General features: G+C 38.2%; 1 protein-coding gene across 1 annotated transcript in view; it reads right to left on the bottom strand.

Moving 5' to 3' along the window:
- Positions 1-23,596, bottom strand: part of Mmrn1 (multimerin 1) — a 43,726-nt gene that overhangs the window by 4,510 nt on the left and 15,620 nt on the right. Inside the window, exons 4-6 of the mRNA XM_041637516.1 lie at positions 15,783-15,896; positions 14,037-14,210; positions 9,446-11,404 (exon numbers count right to left, since the gene is read on the bottom strand). Of these exons, the coding sequence (XP_041493450.1) occupies positions 9,446-11,404; positions 14,037-14,210; positions 15,783-15,896 (2,247 nt within the window). The remainder of the gene's footprint in view (positions 1-9,445; positions 11,405-14,036; positions 14,211-15,782; positions 15,897-23,596) is intronic.

The following is a 23,596-nucleotide window of genomic DNA, read 5'->3' as shown; positions in this document are numbered from 1 at the left end:
ATCAGATTTTATATCTTGGCTATTGTGAATAGCTAATAAACATGGATGTTCAAGTAGCACTACATATGCCAATTCACTTGAATTCATACACACACATATGCACACATATATAAACACAAAGCACAAAAATGTTTACACACATCCATATATGTGTGCATACATGTACAGATAAAAATAAATGCACATAGCTATATATACACCATTATACACATACACAAAGCCACAAATGCACAAACACATATGCACACATAAAATACTTGTAAACAAATGCATATTCATACATACAGTTGCACACATACACTCACACATACAGACATATACACAGACATAAATGCACGTACATACACAACAACAGATGTGCACACAGAGTCAGATAGAGATGTGCAGAAAACTACTGAGACGCAGGGTGATTTTTAAATGTATTAGCACTGAAATTTACTCGATTAGATGTAGTATCAGAAAAGGGAACACCAAAACCGCCATGAAAGATGTACACCCTGGAGGTGTATGGCTGGATGAAATGAGGAACCTATATTTCTCATTTTTTAAAACTGGGTGATTTGTTTTGCTTAATAATTGTTTTATGTAAAAAATCTGTATATCCTCTGTTTCTCTATGTACATAAGCTACTTACTAAAATGTGGTCAAACTCATTAATTTTTTAAAGAGAATATATTAGTACATTCAATCTTTCCTGTCATTTTGGAATTTTCTTTACAGACTATAAACTGCTTCTCTAATCTAGGAAAGTATTTAAACAGTTTAGGCAACATATTTTATGTATTTGTATGTATTACATTCAATGTATTTGAAGAAAAGTTGTAAGCTGACCTGCATTTTCAGAACAGGTTCATGCCTTGAACCAGACAGTAAGGCCTTTCGTTTGCAGTCAGAGCTCATTCTGGAACTTAACCCACTGCCTGCTAGCCTGAAAACTCCCAGTGAGTCTCTATTGCTTGTTGAAATGTGAGCTCCTGACTGCTAAGCTCTGGCTCCATTTGTTTTGACATCCCCTGACCTAACTCCGTGATTAACTCCCGGGAGACTGCTCATTTAACAAACTTCACTAGCAATGAGTAGACTATACAACAGAGGTGCAGGATAATGAATTATTTCTGAAACTTGATCAACTCTATAATTCTAACTTTCCCAGATGACAATGTCAATCCCACCTGTAGACTTGGCCTGTAAAACACCAGACCTGTTCTAGGGAGAAAAAAATTAAGACACTATAAAATGACAACTTTCTGTCGTTGCTACCAGTTCCATTCACTTCTGCAAGGCTAAGACTTCTGCTTCGTATTCAGTGTCCGGTGTACACACTCAGCTGTCATTCTCCTGCCCCATTACTTTCTGAGATGGAGCTCTCAACTCTCAGCATTACTGAGCGTGTTGTCCACCCTTCATCCCGATCTTTCTGTGGATTCACTAATCTGAGAAATGGGTTCGATTCTGCCTACTTGAGTACCTGAACTTTATCCTATTACTGCAGTAGTTCAAACTTCTTGTGACCACACAATTGCTTACCCGGACTTCTGTCCTGTGCTTTCTAATCACCTGTCTGCATCAGCTTCCAAAATCTCTTTCTCTTTCTCTTTCTCTTTCTCTTTCTCTTTCTTTCTTTCTTTCTTTCTTTTCTTTCTCTCTCTCTCTCTCTTTCTTTTTTTCTTTCTTTTTGTTACATTCTTGGTCCCACTTGCTACTTAACATATTTCTGGCCTTCAAGTTGAAGACACAGTGACTCACAGTTTAAGATGCAATATCCATGATACCTAGTACTGCATACATTATACCAACTGAGTCTTGATGGTAGAGACTACAGTGACAATTGCTAGTTGTCCCTTTTGAAAAGATTTCACATTTCTTCCAATGCAAAATAAGTCGTAGGTCTTATGGAGCTCTGCATCTGTCTAAAACTTTATCACAACAAGTCGCTTGTACTCGGATGTTACTGGCAGCATCTAAAAGTCTACCTTATCTCGTGTGTTTATAATTAGTACTGTCAATAATTAAAGTTACTATACTTGACTTGTCATCTATGTCTGTGGAAACCATGCCTTGCTTTATTTTGTGTGAATGTGTCAGTGACCCAGGCCTGCTTTGAGAGTATTTTCACATTTACTTTGTGTGTTTAGCTAATCAGTGCTAAAACATGTGATGGCACCCTGTCAGGTATTGGGCCTCACAGACCGGCAAGCATGGTTAATAACAGTATGGCAGTTGGAGTTACTAGTAGTTGCTGCTACAACTCTACTTTTAGACATCCCGTGACTAGGATTGTTCTTCTTCATTTCCATAGCACTTTAAAATGGTTAGGAGTTCAATAATCAATTTGTTATGGAATTAGCATAGAAAGTGAACTCTGAGAATCCAATTTTGTCACCTTCCCTGCTGCTACAATTACCTTCCCTCAATGGTTGCCTGATGTTGTATGTGTTCTCGTATTGAACTTATCACACTTGACGGTAATTGCGCATGTGTTTTGCCATGAATTCACAAGATGTGTGACATACACAAAACGGCAAAGCTTTAAAGGATGATTGGATAAGTTAACAGAAGTTTGAATTGGTGCTTAGTGCTTTATCCAAATTCTGTCTTCACAGTTTCACAAAGAGCACCGGGGTGTCGTGCAGATAAGAACAATTAGTTGAGCAGTTTTAGCAACTCAACATTTTACTATCTTGTGCAGGGAGCATGGCTAATCTTTTAATGCTAATTTCTCTACACAGAGCATGACTAAAATTAATTTTCTATTGTCTTGGGATAGTTCATGAATCTTAAGCTTGGCATTTTGAACTCTAATATGCACTCCAGTTGGTTTTTTTTCTCCATCTTATTATAACATTGCATAAAGGCTGGTGGTAATTTGCACACCTTAGAGAGCTCGTTCCATTCCAGAGCACCTTGCCCTCACGAACACTCACACTCTGTGGCTTGTGACTGCCTGTTCCCCATGTGAGCGGACTGAAGACGGGCACTGACTTGATGCTACTACACTCCATCTACTTAGTTTTTCCCAGAACTCAATCACAACTTATTCAGCAGGAATTTCACAACGGAACTAGCACACTCTGTTCTGCTTTATTCTTGCTTATTACACACACAATAGATTGTGTAAGTTAGAGAACATGATTATATGCACAAGTTATCACTTTATTTTACTTCATGATTTTATTGTTTGCTTCTGTTTTAGCATAACTATCTCACTTTTAAATTTTTTTTTTATTTAAACAAGCAGTTCTCAATCTGTGGGTCATGACCCATCTGGGAGTCCAGCGACCCTTTTGAAAGGGATCACAAAGCAGATATCTTGAATATCAGATATTGACTTTATGTTTCCTAACAGTAGCAAAATCACAGTTATGAAGTAACAACTAAAATAATTTTACGGTTGGAGGTCACCACAACATGAGAAACTGTATTAAAGGATGGCAGCATCGGGGAGGCTGAGAGCCACTGATTTAAACAATAAAAACTGTTATCCCTGCCCATGACATAATAGAGTTTCAAAAGGATTAGTAGGTGCCCGCCCTGACGTTTCTGGCCAGGTTCACAGCACGCAGGTGAGAGCAGGCTGGCATTCACTGTGTGATTTTTGCTGCTAGGTGGCTGCTCTCGCCCTCTCACCTTTCTTCATATCTCGCCCCGATTCGAGCGATGACAAAACCCTTCTGCTCTCATACTCACAGGCACATTCCAGTGCCATTCTGCTTCCCCAGTTATGATAGGAGACTTAACCTCACATTACTGTAGAAATAGCTCACATTCCCTTCCTGACAAGTCTTGGAAGTGTCAAGGTGCATGTTTATATAGAATATTTTAATTTATTCAGTTACTTATATTGGGCTCTCTAACGTATAAACGTGTAGAAATTCTTTTCTGTCATTGCTGCTTTTCCTTAAAAATGTTAATTTTTATAATTGTTTTTCTTTCACATCACATCTGTTGTTGATAATGTTTTCTTGGCTTCCTTTTTTGTAACCCCTCAAATGTTGTTTTAAATAATATTTAATTCTACCTGCAATCTAGGCTATCAAGTAGGCTTTTGGAATTCATTTATCTGCATTGCACCCAATGCTGGGGTCACTGGCTTGTACATTCACGCCTCTTTGTTTTGTGTGGGTGCTGGGGATTCTAATTTAGGTCTTTATGTTTGCAGAACAAGTACCTTTACCCAACGAGCCATCTCCACAGCTTTAGAAGTTCAAATTAATACTTAAAACTATGCAGTGTAAAAAGAATTTTCTTGGTGTTGGCTAACCTTAAAATATGATTTGATAATCAATATGTAAAATACAGTATTATTTTGCCATATTTCAAATGAAAAAATGTAATTAATAAGCAGCAAAAAAAATACATTTGGTGTAAAGAGCAGTTAGTAATCAAATTTTCTTCCAAGTCTTGGTGTCAGAGGAGTTTACTGCTGTGAAAACTGCTAATTCTTGCTTGAGCAAATATGCAAACAAACTTTAGTTCAGAAAATGACTATTGAACACCTGGGTTTCAGACTAGTCAGAGACATCCTGGTATGAAGGGTTTGTTAAACCTGCCAGCCTTCCCGCTTCATCTGTCGCCAGTCTCCACAGGAAGAAGATAATAGAGAAGGTGAGGGGACACTTTTAATTCACAAGAAGCCATGAACAGAAACTTGTTCATTTAATATTCTCATCAACTCAGATATGTTTTATCCATAAGAACAGAAGTCATTCCTAGTCGATAGGCCTATTACCAATTTTGACACAAAGACAATCTCTAAGACTTCTATGCACATAAAAGAGTTAATGGATCTAGGAAGAAGCAGGCTTACAAAAAGATGGTTAGGGAGAGGCAAAATGAGTAAAATATTTCATGAACATGCATTTAAAAAAGTCATGGTGGAAGCTGTTATTATGTATAATCAAAGCATAAAAAAGGGTGGTGTGAAGGAAAAGAGAGTGTAAAGACACACATAACTGAAATTGAGAAGTTGCACAATCCTTAAAAGTTGCTTTGTGCTTACAATTTGGTTATATAAATGCAGGATTGTTCCTGTTGAGCAACTGTCACTTCAGAGAATGGGTTTCTGTGCCTGTTAAGAAGAGCATGCCTGACAGTGCTGGGAGCTAAGGGGCTTCTCTGAGAAGAAATATAGTGCAAATACTATGACATCTTTCCCCATTCCATTAACGAGCACAAAGACATTGGCCTCTTCATAAGGGAAGCACAAAGAAGCCTATTCATGGATTTTCTGAGTTTTCCTGATATTTTTTTTTTTACCATACTTGGTCCTAGTCTGTTTATTTTTTAAAATTATAATCCATTTTAGCTGTGGATACAACTAATTCCAAAGACTGTAGTGATTCCAGGGATCACCAAATGTGTGTGGCTTTCAGACCGTCTAAAATAAATGACGAGTTCTGAATTCAATTAGCCTTTAATCACTGAAGTGATTTAAAGTTAGCTATTTTATACAGAGGTCATCTTTGCCAAATATACCTTATCTTAAGGTGCACTTAAAAATCTTATTTTAAATAATATAGAAAATCATACCAATAGAAAATTCTCTTGAAGAAAACCATTATTTATAGACTTTGGAAAGCATTGAGATTGTGACCCACTGATAGAACATTTTCCTTTCTCTCACAGGCTTTGGAGTTTGATCCCCAGCACCACAAGAGGACAAGAAACATGTGCAGGTCCTATCTCATTGCTTAACAATGTGCAGGGTTTTGCACAGTTAAGTCATTATGCATTTTAGTCTAATCATTTTTACATTATGTCACAAGGTACATTACACACACACACACATACACACACACACACACAAACACCACATGCCCATGCTGAGTTTTAAGCAATGATTTTTAAAAGACAGAATCTGTTAGAAAAAAGAAAAAGGAAACAGTAAGATTAAAAATTCAATCCTGATTTTCTAGTGATAAAAGAAAATAGACATCAAACATTGGGTGAAATAATAAAAATGTAAGCTGTTGAACAGAGCTAAGAGGATTGCATCACATAATCATAACTAGATAATGGGCCACAGGCAGAGAATTTCCTTGATCTGGAAACTAAACTTGTAAGGTGGTCAAGTGATTTTACAGATGATTTACAGTTTAAAACATGCATGGCGTTACAAATAAATGTGTTACCAAGAAAGGTCTGAGCCCTGGTTCTAAATTCAGCACCCAGTAGTTATCACAGGTGTATCTATGAAGTCACAAACGCTGGAAATGTGTGAGAGAGGTGAAAACAGGTAAGGATTCACGAGGCATTCCTCTTAACTTGCTTATATTCACAAGACAGATGAGTTTGGAAAACTATGTTGGCATGGTTCTGAATATTCTGTACACTGAAGACTTCCTTGGGAGTACAGGAACAATCATGGATAAAAGAGGTTTGTAACATGACTCCATGCTTAAACAGTAGGGAGTGGAGACCATGAAGTCTGCTCACTCCTCAGTGATACTGCAGATCTGTTGCCCTTGAGAGGGCAAGCAGCCAGTCTCTCTCCAGGGATCAGTCAGCCAATTGCTATACAAACAAACCTTCAAACATGAAATTAAAATGCATAAATCTTTGATATCTATCTGAGTATTGTATAAAAACAAATCAAGTGTTTAGAAACTAAGCCAGAATAGCTTCTCGGCAATGGCCTGGTAGACACCATATTTAGCATAACTGAATGCAGGCTTTCCCTTTTACTACAACAGGTTAAGGCAGATTTCATGAATAACACATGAGACTTTCAGTAACTACCCTGTGGTCAGGTCACAGGAGAGTCAAACTGAAATCAGTATCAAGATTTCAGCCGTATCAGTGGAGGTCTCGGGTGTCAGTCTTTGAATACTTAATAAAGGAAAGTCCCAGGAATTTGAGCTTTGGCCACATGGAATGCTCAGCAACAGTCAGATTCTACAGAGCTTGAAAGCAGGGAAGAGAAGCATAAGGGAGAAGGCATAGCATTCTCCCATCTCTGTGGTGAGGATCGAGGATAGAGCGTTAGGTAGAAGATCAGGGGACCTGATACCTGGGGGATACTTTGGTTATTCACTGGCTGTTCCTGGTTCTTCAAAAGAAAATGATAATACCTGTCCTGTAGGCATTGCTGAATGAAGCAACATATCCAGTACATCTACAAAGTCTGCAGTGAGTGAATGTTAATAGGGTCAGGCTTCGAAGTATGTTATCATCTATTAAATTAAAATTGATATATAGATTTTTCTCACAAATTACAGTTTTGTAAATATTGCTAAAAGATGAATAATATGATAAAGAGGTTCCAGAAATGATGGTGTTATCCTCAGGTTTTAGTTATGCAAAAGAAAATGTAGTTCTGGGTTTTACCCTACAATACCAGAAGTCAAAGGACACTGGGCAGTGGTGGCACATGCCTTGAATCCCAGCACTTGGGAGGTAGAGGAAGGCAGATCTCTGTGAGTTCCAGGCCAACCTGGTCTACAGAGTGAGTTCCAGGATGGCTAGGGTTACAGAAAGAAACCCTGTCTCCAAAAACAAACAAAACAAAACTTGTGTTTGTGTGTCTGCACTTGTATCAGAGCATGTGTCTGTGAATGAGCCGGAGTTTGGTGTCAGGATGTCTTCCTCAATGGCTCACCATCTTACTCTTTGAGGGTTCTGCATCTCTTCGATGAATTTGGAATTCACCATTTCTGCTAGACTCATTGGGGAGAGAGAGCTCCAGAGACCTGTTTGTGTCTGGTCCTGTCTGCTGCCATTACAGATGACCATAGCCATGCCTGGCTTTTCCCAGGAATTTTGAGGATCTGCACTCAGGTCCCCTCAAGTGCTCTAGCTATCATCCCTGATTTTGTCATCTTATATAGTCCTTACTTGTTCAGCTGTTCACAGATTGCCACCAGTTTATAGCCCACAGCAGGAGGGTCGGGTTGACATGTGAGCAATTGACATTGGCTTGAAAGGATCCCAGGCCTTAGCCAGTGAATTCATTGGAAGGGGTTTCCACATCCACTGCACTTGGAATTGTGTCAATGCCTTTTTATTGTATTGGCATTATAAATTTTTGTCTTAACTGAGAAGCCATAAAGAAGTTTTTGTTATTAACTTTCATAGATAAGAGTGTAAAATTTGGTTGAAAAGTAAATAAATGCATATGAAGGAATTTTATCAAGGTCCCATTAGAAAAACAAAATTCAGAGCTGTGTTATTCCCTTAATCAAATATTAAGTCAATCACTCAATTAAGAGCAGCCAGCAACATCTGACTATCCTCTCATGCCCTATTTCAAAACTTCAGAATGTGTTTCTCTCTTCTGTAAGTGAACTGGACTGGGCTGTGAGCAGAGCATTTCTCACAGTGATACACTGTGGTACATTTTTCCTCATGACCCCAGGAAATTACCTACTGCAAACCAATCATTTCAGCATGAGAAATAGATGCAGAGAGGTGAATTGAATTATCTTTTCTTCTTTCCTTCTTTTTTCTTTCTTTCTTTCTTTCTTTCTTTCTTTCTTTCTTTCCTTCCTTCCTTCCTTCCCTCCTTCCTTCTTTCTTTATTCCTTCCTTTCTTGGCAGGGTTCCTCTGTGTAACTGTTCTAACTGCCCTGGAACTAGTTTTTGTAGACCAGGCTAGCCTTGAACTCACAGTTATCCACCTGCCTCTGCCTCCAGTGGTGAGATTAAAGGCATGCCCCACCACTGCCAGCTTGTTTTTCTTTTTTAAGGTTATTGACTAAAGTAGAGACTTAGTGCTATGGTGAGGATCAAGACCTGAATCTTAGGTCTTCACTTCTTCCCCTGCTCCTATTTTCCGCAGATTACCCCCTCACAACAGTTTTCAAGGCTTTCCACCATCTCTTCTTACTTCTTACCCTCACTGTATTGGACCCTATTTATTTAGTACTGTCCTAACTTGTGTCCTAGTGATTGGCACTGCAGCAACTTCCTACTTCTGCATCGCATATTCACCGCAGCCAAATCATTGCTCCGAGCTTTCAAAGACCTCTCACTCTTTGCTAAATTGTAGCTAAGTAGAATTTTTTTCTTCACATCCATCCCTTTCTGAAGTCTACTCAAATCCGATTCCGGAATAGTCCCTTAATTCAGTAATTTGAGAGACATTTATTGAGTATTTATTTCATATTTTACCCACTAAAGCTCAGATTAATTTATGGTCTACATTTCTTAACTAGCCATATGGAGAGATGTTTCATAGAAGAATGTTTGTTTATTTTGTAGTGGTCTGGTGAGATAGAGTGGAAACGTGTAGACAGGATATCTACTAAAGTTCAGCTGCACATTGACACCTAACTTAGGTTCAATCAGACACAAAAGAGTGCATCAGTTACTTTGTATTACTTTACCCTGCCCAAGCGTGAGTAAGTGCCCTCCCTGCCTGCAGTCTGGCTATGAAATAGGATCTACCCAATAGCATGCAACCTATAGCATGAAAGAGGCTCAAAGCTGTTTTTCAGTTCCAGCTTACCAGGATGTGGAATGCTGTCTGTGTTTCTTTGCGTCCGGCCTATCAAGATGGTAGTCACATTCACGGATTTCTTAAGTGCGTTGGGTTTCTTCTGAAGTTTTACCTGCTTCTGAGGCTTGGCAATATTTGCCAGACCATCAGACACTAATCGATCAACACTCCAGGTTAAATTAGATAGAGCAGCTTGAGTTTTTATTTTAACAATTGACTCCACAAGTTTCGTCAGACTGTCTCTCAGGGGACCTTCAGTCCACACAGGTAAGGGAGCACTCTGTCCAAAGGTGCATGCAGAAGCATTGTGGCATGTCATTAAAAGCTCATGAACAGTTTTGTTAAGCAAAGAGAAATTCACTGAAAGATAGATAGATTTTGCTTCCAGTGCCTTAAATCTGGAATTTAATACCTTCAATTGAAGATCAGTATCTTTCTCATTTGATAGCACACCATCTTTTTTGAATGAAATGTAGTAAGGTATGAGTGTCTTGGTCACTTTAGATTCAACGCCTTGCAAACGAGTTTCAAACTCTTTGGCAGTCTTTCTTGCTGAGAGTACATTTTCTTCTAAATTACTCATGTTTTCCTGACATTTTTTCACCTGGGAAGAGGTTTCATTGAACATTTGATAAACCTTTTGAAAGTTTAAATGGCCTAGTTTCTCCTCTTTGGGCAGAACTGTAAGGGCTTTAGCAATTTGCAAAACAAAATTATACTTCTGATTGTCATTGACTAAAGTCTGAATAGAATCATTCAGACGCTGAAACTCAGAAATAAATGACAAAATGGATTCTACATTTTGGTTACACTCACAAACCTTGGGATCATCTGACCTAGCACTTAAACTCTCCTTCAACACATAGTTATCCTGAACAAAATCGATGGCATTGTTTATGACAGTCATTGTCTTATTGAGGCCATCTTCTGTTTCTAAGACATGGTCACCGATACGTCTTTCCAAGAATTCGTCCCGGCTCTGCACTTCATTTCTGAGTAAGTTGTGTCTTTTTGTAAGTTCTTTAGTAAGAACATTTAGGCGATTGATAGCAGCTATCAGGTTCTGTAGCTCTCTACGCGTAGCTGGGGCTTCCTTTGGCTCGCGTATAACCGGCTGTCGAATCGGTGACCTCTGCTCCAACAAAGGCTGGAGGATCTCCATGTCATATGTTAGATCATTCAGCTGCTCACTTATTTTATCCACCTTGTTGTCCATGGGAAAGATAACCTCAGACAAGGTTTGGTTTAGCACATGCAGGTTCTCCTCTGTGTCCTTCAACTGATATTTAAACTCGTGCCTGCATTTAGACACCATTTCTTCACATTCTCCCCTGACTGACTCTTTCTCCATCTCCAAAAGAATGGTGAGATTGCTGATCTTGCTTTCTTGGACATGCAAATCACTGAGCATCTGCAGCAGCATCAGCCCTTGCTTGCTTGCTGTCTCATGGAGCACGGAGAGATATTTAGTGACGTTACTGCTGCTTGATTCCTCAGAGACAACATTCTCCATTCCTGATGCTTGCTGAACTGATAGCCGCTGTGTGTTCACTTCCTGTATTTTGGAGAGAGTTTCATTGAGGGTTTGCTGGTACAGAACTAGTTCTGAGTGCTCTTGTCCTATTGCTCCTTCCAAGTGAGCCTGCTTTGCTTCTAGCTTCTTGAGCGGCTTCTCACAGGTCAAGGCCATTTCCTGCCTGACATTCGTGATGTTATTCTTTAGGTCTGTAATATCCTTCCATGTGGGTTGATTTTCTTGTGTTAAAAGGAGTTTTTGCTGGGCTGTTACTGAAACCAAGGATGCATTGACTTGGAGAACTGCCTGCCTGGTACTTTCCAGGTCCTCTGACAGACTTGACACAGTCTTGAAGAGCTTTGCAATCGTTTCCTGCATGTCATCTTGGAAGGCTTTAAACTGTTCTTTTACAATATTCCTTAGCAGATCATCAATGCTTTTTGATTTTAGAGCTAAAAAGAATAAGATAAAAATAGGAAAAATACACAGTTTTGAATTTAAAAGACATATTTGTGAAAAGGATAAAATTCAAACACCAAACGCTAACTACATGTACTAGTGAAAGTAATTCTCTCCTGCATATATTTATGACATGAAATTTTTTTTCTAGTATTCTTAAAAGATAACCACTTCCTTGACTGGCAAATATGACATGGAAAATCAATTACCATGTAGACACACTATCACTATAAGCCAATGGTTTTATGGGCAAATGGGAAAAAGGAAGTGCTATTGACTCCAGTGACACAGACTACACTACAGCAATCCTAAGCCTAGTTCTGAATGAAAATAAATCATGCTGGAGCTTTTGTCTGAGTATATTCCTGTTGTTAGTATATAACTGCATTGTCAACTGTCTAGTAATTAGGGGCAGTACTTACATTGTGAATTCATAAATGCTAATAACTCACAGAAAAACCTTAATAACTTGAAGGGAAATATAGATATCCATAAGACTTAAGAATGCCTTATAGAAACAAGTAGTAAAATTACTATTCTTTACAAAATGAGTGAAATTTATTTTAAAATATGAATTTAAGACATGTTAATAATACGACATTACTTTTTAGCCTAACAAGAGGAAATTGCCAGTAGTGAACACTTAATAGTGTTTCTAACACTTGAAATGTACCTGGTAACATGCTGAGGCTGTGTGAAACAAGAAAGAAAGAAGGAAAGACAGGAAGGAAAGTAGGAAGGAAGGAAAAAAGGAAGGAAGGAAGGAAAGAAATAATTGAAGAAAGAAATGGGAGAGAAAGAGGTAGAAGAAGAAAGGGAAGAGGATGAGAAGGAAAATGGTCTGGATTATTTAAAATGACATAAGTAGAAAGTGAATATTTGAAAAGTCTAAAACGAAACCAAACCAAAAACCAATCAATCAAACAAAGAAACAAAAAGCATTATCTCATATAGAAACAATAGCAAAAATAAAATATATATTTATAAAGTCTAGCTACAAATAATGATAAACGGAAGAGCTGTTCATTAAAGTTTATAGAAAAGCACATTGATTATCATTTGATTCAGGTAACAAAGGAATTTTAAAAATAAAAGTTGTACACAGTAAGCCATCACTGAGTAGGCTCCACAGTCTTGTGTTTTTACAAAGTATTTAACACACATGAAGACTCAAATAAAACCTACTGTAAAAGAGAAATTTTAGAAGAAAAAAATGTTCTTTTTGAACATCTTGCTATTAATTTTTCTAGTATCCCTCCAAAAGAAAAAAAAAGAAAAGAAAAAAAAACCTTATAAACCATATTCCTGGAAATGTATTCTCTAAAGATTAGGGTTGGTAAATACAGAAGGGTACAAAAGAATAAAAATACAAAAACCATGAAATATCATGCACTAATACATGGCAGCAAACTATGAAGGAAAGCTAAATTAGAAAAATTTGAATAGCTACAAGAGAGAAATTTTACAAAAAAAAAACATTCTTTTTTTTTTTTAAATCTATGAACAAGCCAGAGGCATGGGCTAGCATTTTGCCAGCTACCAACTTATTTCCCAAGTGTTTTGTGAATGGGTATCACTATCCTATGTGCATAGCAGAATATGACAGCTTAAAATGCATGGCATTTGTACGGCATTACTCCATAGTACAAATATGTCTGTGCTTTCTACAGGATAATCTAGCCACTTCTAGTTAATTAAAATTATGTTCAATTCTCACAGTTTCCAAAACTTGATGATGTACAATGAAATATTTATACCTGCGAGGGTTAGTTTTTTTGAATTTGTAACAGTGCTTTGAAGATTGATATGAAAAAAGAGAATTTAAGCCTTATTGAGTTTTCTAGCTGAAGACATCAACAACAAAAACCCTGATAGATGTCTAATTTCAGTTATCAAAAAACTGACATGATCAGAAAGAAAGAGTGACAGGCTGGAAACATGATGCATAGATAAAATGAATATGGATCTTGCTGAATGATATTGGAACAAGATTTAATTTATTTATTTGGCTCCTTAGCTATCATTCTTTTACATATCTTTGGGAAAATCACATAGGAAATCTGAAAATCATAGCAGTGTTCAAAAAGACACCAAGCAGAACATTAGCTCAAAATCATGTTCCATGATAGTGTTTTTTCCATCTGCAGTTCTACAACTCATTAGTAAAGAGTTTACAAAAACATGCCACCATGCTTCATGTTAATACCTGTGCGGGGTCGCTCTCCAAACTACTTGACTTTGTTTCATGTAACTTAAATGGCATTCTTTTGTCGATGTTATTGACATTCAGTTTTAAAGGTTTTGGGTTATAATATAGTTTCATCATTTCCCCCCTTTTATATCTTCCTTTTTGCATAACTAACATCACTCTTTTCTAGAAACTCTGATGGACGTGTGGGCTCATTCTAACAATGGCTAAATACAAGTGATGCTGTAACTAGGTACAACATGCCTGTTCAAGTGAGTATTAGAAAATTATATTTCAAAACACAATTTCCAAGTATTTTTAAGTTACATATTTTAAATTACCTCATTAAAATATTCATTGCTTTACTATCTAATTTAAAGTAAAGATTTGAAGAGTCAGGAGAACTTGTCAATGAATATTTTTTATTTTACTCTTACCTTTTAGAATAGGTTGAAATTCCTTGCCTTTGTCTTCACTGATTTTCCCTTCCAGGGAGAGGTATGCATTCCTCATGCCCTCTGTGGCCAGGGAAACATTGTCCACTTTCTTCTGCAAAAATGTCAGCTTCATCGCCTGCTGGCTCATTTCCTCTGCCATTTTTTGAATCACAGCTGCATGTAAAAGAGAGAGATTTAGTACCATTAAAATAATAGATGCAACACCTGTCAAAATTTATTGTACACCATAACACTTATAGATTTGAGAATATAGACCACGTTTCAGTGGCAACATGAACAATGAAGCTTTAAATTAAAAATCTTTAATAATTAAATATCTTTAATTTTTACATTTTAAAGTTTTCTCATAATTTGTCTTTCAAAAAGTCTTAGTTCTGTAATCACATTCTGAATAAATACAAATACAAGGGTTTAAAATCTAAAGCAATGGGCTTCCTGTCCCCCAGCTAGTGGCTCATTCCTGCTCTCACACCGTGTCCCAGTGCTGAGGTGTATGTAGTTTCTCACACGTATGGCGCTGTAGTTTTTCAAGTGTTACTTTCATTGCAGTACTCCTTGATGAGCTCAGATCCCAGTTTACAGTGACTCTTCTGTACAGAAGCAGTAATCACTGCGGCTTTACACACTGCAGTGATTCAAAGACCTGCCAGTATTCTATAGATACTGAGTCACAACATAAACTAAAGGACACTATGAGGTATCTTAGCCAAATTCACTTTTAAAAATTAATTTTTTGGATTATTATCCAAAATAACAGATGATAATATGGCATTTCCTATATATTCATCATCATTTTTCATTCATATTCAACTTTTATTACCATCCTCCTTGTCACCATTTGTTTTCTTGGAGTTCTCCTTCCTCCTCCTCAGTGACTTCCCCTACTGCTAAGCCTTTCAATCTACCTATCTGTTTGTTGTCTGTCTGTCTGTCTGTCTGTCTGTCTGTCTATCTACCTACTTATCTATATTATATCTATTATCAACTATCTAATACATGTATGATATTTCTGCATGTATACACACACACACACACACACACACACACACACAGAGATCCTATATGTGAATTTGTATGAATCTAGTTTTCATGTGTGAGAGAAAACATGATGTTTGTCTTTCTAAATCTGGATTATTTCTCTTAACATGATGATCTCTTGCATTTTTAAAAAAGAGATGTCTTTAAATATCATTTCTCAATGGGGTGCCTTGCTTTGTTTACCAAAATCTATGCCACTATTGAAGAGATGCTATTGACACTAACTGACTTCATTTTGGGGCTAAAGTTAAGTCTGAGATGGCAAAGTACTGTATAGGACAGAAAACCCATCCCAGGCTGACTTTTGATCAGTACAAGGTCTTAGGAATAAAACCATTTCCTCAAGTTATCAGCACCCCTTTGTGGTGTCTTATCAGTCAAAACATCCTTCCCATCTCTTTTAACTCAGTCAAGCTGCCCCTTCTACATCAATCAAAAGCTGAGTTTGATTTTGGAAAACTGTTATGTGCCCTGGATGTGTGATTGCAGCATTTTCAGTCTCCTGGGTTTGTGCGTGGATTTTTTCCCCCACTGCTTTATATAAATCTTTTCCATCTGGGAACCTATAATCTAGTGCAGTTTCTCCAAACAATTAGCAACCATATAACAGGATTGAAAAATGTGTTAATCCATCACCACCGAAATGGTGTTGACAAATATTGGGTTGAAGGTGACAGTAATTAAGACCTGGGTCGCCATAGTCTTGCTTCTGCTGTTGCTGGGTCTGCTCGGCTGTTCTGTGGTCAACAGCTGTGTGACTTTCAGCCTGGTTACTGTGTGCCAGTTGCTGCTCTTCTTCAGCTAGACAGAAGCAGAGAGAGTATTCAGTGTTAGCATTTGAAGGGCCTCCTGTTTCCAGTCCTGAGTGTTAATGGGACTGACGTTCATTTTCCTGTGTACTGAAGCATGGTGATGAGACCGACTGCAGAGCAAACTGTTTCTGTCCCATTCATAGGACAGGGTAATACCACATCCAGTTGGAGGTTGGGGTTCTAATTTTGCCTTGGAAAAAAGAATTATTCAAAATTCATGTGGGTGAAAAATGGACGGAAGCCTTTGCAGATACAGCCTACAAAACTGAGTGGATATTATAATCCATTATGGTAAAAGTAACAGCAGCCCTGTAAGGGGACTGATTTTTCAGTAATGCATTTCCCAACTGGTAGTTGCTGGAAGGAGTGAAAGCTGCATGTTCCTTACAGCTGGACACCAAATCAGCTGCTTAATAAACAGTGCATTTAAGGAGTTGTTCCAAGATTATAAAAAATAATAACTATATGGCTTCTGATAAACTAATGGTAAAATTAAGCAATTACAGGTATATTTCCAGGGCAATCAACCCATAAAGTCAGTGACATTTCACAAAACCCAGAAATCCTAGTACCTATATTTAAGGAACACCATGTCTTACAAATCAAATAATTTAAATGTCTATATAATATTTCTTTGGAAAAACAATTTTGAGAGAGTCATTTAAAATATTAAACCCTTCAATAATACATGTTTAAATTATAGACTTTGAATGAACACATTTGATCACTGTTGCCCACACACATACATGTATAAATACATGTTTGCTGTCTAGCTGGATTCCTTTTCCTATGAAATTTTGTGTCAATGAAATGGCAATTGAGCTGTATGTCAATGACCGCCACGAAGCACATGTGGCCTTGCTGGCAATCTTTACGTTTTCCTGCTCCTTAAAACAGGCTGCAGGTTTGCCATTAATTGGGGTTTGTCTCCATTATCGCGTTGAATTTTGCTGTGCTGTTCGTCAAGGACTTGGGCTAATCAATGAATTTCCAGTTGTGTAGAGTGTGTTTCGATGTCCCCTCCCACCAAAACTGATGAGTTATTTAGGAGAAGAAATTGTTGCAGAGTTTTGAGACAAGAACAGTGGTTTGTGAATTAGGGTAAGGAGTGCAAAGTATTAATCCCCTGTGAGGCCCCAATAATAATGTTCTTAGGGTGTGAATTCAGACCGATTTATGCAAAGATATCTCTGAAATAACAGTGCAGCTCTCCTACCATGGCTCCTCTGTGGCTGGAATAGTAAAGCATGTTTCTGACAGTTTGCATCTCTGCCCACTCAAGGGCATAGCTAAACAGTAAAGCAATGGTTTGCAAATTGGAGTCACTCCTGTGACCATGAAAACATTCCCTGGGAAAAGTTGGACCTATAGCTTCAGAACCCTACCCTGATTTAAGAAATTTCTACGTGGAGCATCCATCCCTCTTTTACCAAGATGGTCACATCATTCTGTGCATGCTAAAGCTTGTGAACCCCTGAAGTAAAGCATCATGATCGATATTCCTCTACAAGCTGACCTCATGCCATTCCCTGATTCTCTGGGCAGTGAAGAGTGTCCAGACCATAGACTGTAAATACTAATTGCAAGAGGAGCAAATGGGTGTAATAGGGCTACAATAGCTTGTCCATGTCCTTACTGCATACTTTCAGGAGTTTGACCACAGAAAGAAAAAGCATTAGTGAATTTGAAAGTGAGTGAGATAATGTGTTGGAGTTAAAGCAGAGTGGTCATAGTGGTCAGTGCCATGGCAGTGTGACACAGGCTCATTACCATAGAAACTTCCTCACTCTCAGCTTTTTATACAAATCTTACATCTTTGTTGCTGCTTTCTACTGTTTTAGAATGCTATTGGGTTTTTTTTGTTTCTTTAATTTTATTATAGATAGAAACTAGAAGTCTTTATGACTTGGAGACTAAACTATTCCTGTTTTTTTCCAATTCTTCTCCCAGGGCCATGGTTCATTGGACCTATGCTGGGCGATTGGACACATGTGTATTTAAAAATTTCAAGTTGTTAGGTGATTTTGATTCATGACGTTGGTTAGATCCACTAATTTAGAAAAGAATTGAAAGATTTTCCAAAATCTAATACAATTTTTTGATACGAGGCAGAATTTTTTTCTATATTCTCAGTAAAACTGAAATATAAAAGTCAGTCTTCATGGTTCTTAAATAGGATCCTAGTTATGGCTATAACATGCTTTAGAGGCATGGCTTATTACAATCTAACAGGTGAAAACCATGTGCCCATCATTCTGTAAAGAAGTGGGCTGTTATAAATAGTGGCATCAGCAAGAATTGCTCAGGATTCCTCAGTTCTCCATTGTCAATCTCTCTGTGGTTTAGACAATAGGGCCCAGCAAATGGATTATGGACCATAAACGAAGCTGTTGCTCACTCCCCAGCGGTCACATCCAAAGTCTACTGATGGCTCAAAATCCCTCCGAAGTAGACTCCTTCCCATCCTGCACCCAGGCTGTCAGTCTTCCTTCCTGCATAGTGGTCTTCGTGCTCCCACTCCAGATTCTAGTCAGGATGAATCAATGTGGCTCGTCTGTTGTCAAAATACTGAACCAAAATAAAAAACCTGAGTTTTATCTCAGGAAACTAGAAGGAAAAATGTTTTTAATATTATTAATAATATAGTCAATATAGGAACATTCAAGAAAAAAATTTCTATGAATTGTGATTGTAAAAATATAGTCAATCCAGATAGTATACAGCTGTATTTGGAATGCTTGATAGAATGGGGCAGGAAGATTAACAAGAGTTTCAGGCCTTTATGGTTAAAGAGCAACTCTGTGTATAACAAACAAACAAAACACCATTGATGTGAAACAATGGAAAAGAGAATACACTGGATATTCCAGACAAGTAGAGCAATAGAGCAGGATAAAAACGTCATCCTGGAGACTCAGACACAGCTTCAGAGAGAATCCTGCTACTGTCAGTCACTGTGTTCACACATCTTAGATGGGGACAAGATGGCCATGGTGTCAGCAAGCATCTGAGCATAGTCATGCTGGGTTCATATATATGCGCCACATTTCCTGCAATGCAGCAAACACACAGACGAGGGACAGAAAGACAGAGAGAGCTTGTGCTACAGAGCCAAACATGCAACACTGGAAGGATTTCTGGGCTTTAGTAGTAATCTTTGGGACCAAGGTTAAGAAGGCATTTTATAAATTATTCTCCTTGTGAATAATTTTACATATATATGATATTAAAACATCTATATTTGAAACAGATGATATTTGGAATACATTATTTGAGACAGCCACACAAATATTATATGAAACCAAATATAACGTGATCAGTTGCTTGAGAAAATGAAATCTTTTCTACTAAATTTAAATGCAAATTTAATGTATGTGACATAGCTATAAAGTTAATAAATGTTCCTTTGTTGATGTTGCCCCAACTATGACTAAATGGTGCTTACATAACTCTAAGAAGAAACTACATTTGTATTGCCCTAGGTATTTTCCTGATTTAGCTATCAAGGAAGATGGACAGCATTTAAAAGCATGCAGCTTTTATAGATTGCAAAACATGAATGTTACCACTTTTCTTACAATATAGTTCCGAACAAGACTTCCAGAGCATCGACACTAATAGACATTATAGATGTACAGATAACTTGTGCCCTACAATGGCTCTGGACCTGAGCGGGAATTCTTCAGAGAAAGTCAGAGCAGCTTCCTGTGTTTAATCATTTTCCTGAAAGGGCTATTTTGCTGATGTATCCCTGGTCAAAGAAAAAGCATGTCAGGAGCCAGGAGACACCAACAAGCCTATCAGGGGTTATTTAAATATGAGTGGCTATGATTTCTGTGACTTGGCTTTGTCTCTATATTTATAATGGTAATTAATGTATTAGTTTGGAAATCAATATGGCAGTTTCTCAGAAAATTGGGAATCAAGTTACTTCAGGACCCAGCAATACCACTCTTGGGCATGCACTCAAAAGATGCTCAATCGTACTACAAAGTACGATGTTCATAGTAGCATTATTTATAGTAGCGAGAATCCTGGAAACAATCTAGATGCCCCTCAACCAAAGAATGGATAAAGAAAATGTGACACATTTACACCTTAGAGTACTACTCAGCAAAAAAAAAACAATGACATCCTAAGTGAGGTAACCCAGACCCCAAAGGATGAATATGGTATGGGCTTACTCATAAGTGGATGCTAGCTATAAACAAAGGATATTGAGCCTATAGTTTATGATACTAGAGAAGCTAAGTAACAAAGTGAACCCTAAGAAAAACATATATAAATCTACCTGCAAAGTTAAAATAGATAAGATCACCTGACATAATTGGAAGCATAAGGATTGGGGAAGAAGGGAAGGTGGAATGGGAAGAGGTGGGGAGAAAGGAATTAGGGAGGAGAACTTAAGGGAATAGGATAGTCAAGATGGAGGAGGGACAGAAATGAGAGCAAGGAAAGAGATATCTTGATTGCGGGGTCCATTATGGTGCTAGCAAGAAACAGGGCACTAGAGAGATTCCTAGTAATCCACAAAGATGACCCCAGATAAGATCCTAAGCAATAGAAGAAAGGGTGCCCTAACTGACCTTGCCCTGTAGTCAAACTGATGAATATCTTAAATATCACCATAGAACTTTCTTCCAGCAACTGATGGAAACAGAGTCAGAGACCCGAATCAGAGCACTAGACTGAGATCCTAAAGTCCAGCTGAAGAGCGTGAGGAGTAAGAAGAATATGAGCAAAGAGGACAAGACCATGATGGGGACACCCACTGAAGCAGTCTACCTGAGCCAATGGGAACTCACCAACTCCACCTCAACAGGGAAGGAACCAGAATGGGACCAAACTAGTACTTCTGAATGTGGTTGAGAGTTGCATGGCAGGCACAGACTAAGGGGCCACTAGCAGTGGCACCAGGATTTAAACCTACTCCGTGTATTGGTCTTTTGGGAACCTATTTTCTTTGGATGGATACTTGCTCAGGAGGGCCTTGGAACTTCCTCAAGGCAATGAGCCTTACCCAATGGATGGAGGAGTGGATGGGGTGTGGGGTGGAGTGGAGGGAATGGGGGGAGGGTAAGTGGGGTAAGTGGAGGGAATAGGAGGAGGGGAGGGAGTGGGAACTTGGATTGGTATGTATAATGAAAAAAGATAGTTTGTTTTCTTTTTCAAAAAAATAAGCAAATAGTAAAAAAAGTAATGCATTCTTTTTTTTTGTTTTATTTATTTATTTATTTATTAAAGATTTCTGCCTCTTTCCCGCCTATATCAGCATTACTGAAATAGTGGGTAAATGGTTGAACATTACTGTTGTCCCTCCCCATAGCTCTTATGTTTACAGTTTCAGTATACTTTACTAAAGCTTTTGTTTAGACAGTAAAGCTTTGCTCCAAATACTGTTACTTCATTCTAATAAAGTTAAAATTGTTCATTTTATTACTTATCAAGTATAGCATGTTGTAGACTTAATGAAGAGATTATAATATTACACTTCCTTATTTAACATCTTGGTGGAACTCGGAAGTTGGGGCCCTTGTCTCTGATACATGTAAGTGACTGTGAAGATAGACCATGACCAAGGCAATTCATAAAAGAGAGTGTTTTACTGGGAACTTGCTCACACACATGGTTTCAGAGTCTTGCTCAGAGTCTTTTATCATCACAGAGGGAAGCACGGTGGCACATATGGCTCTGGAGAAGTAGATGAGAGCTTTACATCCCTATCCCTCAGCAGGGGGATGTGTGTGTGTGTGTGTGTGTGAGAGAGAGAGAGAGAGAGAGAGAGAGAGAGAGAGAGAGAGAGAGAAGAGAGAAGAGAGAAGAGAGAAGAGAGAAGAGAGAAGAGAGATAACCTGTCCTGGAAACCTAAAAGCCAATCCTCAGCGACAGACTTCATCCAACAAGCCACACCTCTTCATCCTTCTACTCTTTCAAACAGATCCACTTCCTGGTGTTTAGGCATTCAAATATGTGAGCTTGTGTGGGCCACTCTTCAAACCACTATGTCCACACTTTATGGTGGAGAGGAGTTGCTTGAGATTTAAGTAAAAAGGTTTTCTCTAGCACCATAGTTGTCCCTGTACTATCCAGTTCAGACCAACCTTAAATATTCAGAAGTAAGAAACCCCGCTATGAGACAACTGGGGAACAGAAGGGATATAACCCTGAATACTGAAATCTAATTTTCTATTGACCTTGGAGTAAAAACAATCATAAAATATCATTCATGAATCCTGGAAATAAAAAAGAGTTTTGTTTTATAAGCAGGGAAAGAGTGATGACCTAGAGAAACCCAAAGACTTGAAACAGGAACCAAGGAGCACAAGGTCAAACCTTCAGTTAGTGACAAGTGGAAGAGGAAAGGAAGCTGTGAGGACCAGTGATAAAGTTTCCCCCAGAAGCACCTGCCCCAAACCTGACAAGGGCACCTTCCCTTAATCCCCAGAACAAAGGACAATACACAGAGCTAACAAGCGAAGGTCTTTAGTTTCTTAACCCATTCTTAGATGATTAAGACCTGTATGGTAGACTGTTAAACCTTTTAATTCATTTTGAACATTCTGGTGAAGTTTTAAAAAGACTGATAAAAAGAAAAATACAATCGAGGAATAAATTTCAAATGTCCTTAGGCACGTGTGCACCCACATGAAGCAAGTGATAAAATTGTCCTCCGAATTGCAGGGGGTTAAACACCGCACAAAGATCTTTGGGATCTGGTGTTCACACGAAGCTCTTTGCTCCGTGGTGCATTGAACACCAGATCCCAAAGATTTTTGTGTGGTGTTTAAGTCCCTGGCAAGGCTGTTAAAAACTCGAAATGCCTGTTTTACAAATTCAATAGTTCATGTTATCTTTTCCTGGCTGTGTTTGTCAGTTAGAGCTCAATACTTCCATTCAACCCAATTTATATCCCAGGATTTTGACTGGCAGCTGTAGAGGGCTGATAGGATCTCTTATAGTCTGCTACTTTCCTGTGATGAGAAGCCTGGTTGATCGATGGTCCTTTATTTTTTCATTTAGCAATCATTCTGTGTCCACTGATGTATTCTCTTCAACACAGACTGCAGAGGTTTTCTCGGCAATCTATCTTCCCTTTCACACAAGCACAGACTGCTTGGTTCTGTGGAGTGCAGATTTCTAGGTCTCGTCCCTTGTCTTCTTTACGTGACAGATGCAGCTACAGAGAAGCGCTATGAAGCCAGCAGACTATGGTGACAATTGTGCACTTATTTTTGAAAGGCATCGTTGGATTTTATTTGTGCTCCTGGTTTTATGTTTCTCTCTGCAAAGCAAACTCTGATATTGGTGATCAAGGACTCAGGAACAAGGTCAGCAGATTTCAAGAGAAACAACTTTCTTATTAGGTGTGTTTATTATTGTTTTCTATTTAATAAGACAGATTTAATTTGCAAGTTATTTTTTGCTGTTATTATTTGTTTTTGCTTTTTAAGATATTTTTCTTGAGCACTTTGAGCCACATGGAGGAAGTCAGTAATGTCAAGTCAGTAAGGAGGATGCTCTCTTTCCTGCTAGTTGCCAGAAAGCCTTCCTGTGGTGTATTGACTTCTAGCTGCTCCCGCAGCATCAGGTACACTGGCAGGCAGATGCTCAGTGTACTCATGAAGATGAACTCAGTAAGCTGAAGTAGTCAGCTTCGCAGACAAAGGCTCTGAACATCAATGTCCTTTA

The sequence above is a fragment of the Microtus oregoni genome, unplaced genomic scaffold (genome assembly GCF_018167655.1).
Source record: "Microtus oregoni isolate MIOR12 unplaced genomic scaffold, Mior012 000002F_ref0000024, whole genome shotgun sequence".
NCBI lineage: Eukaryota > Metazoa > Chordata > Mammalia > Rodentia > Cricetidae > Microtus > Microtus oregoni.
Note: the sequence above shows the minus strand (reverse complement) of the source record. Positions and strands in the feature narration are given on the sequence as shown.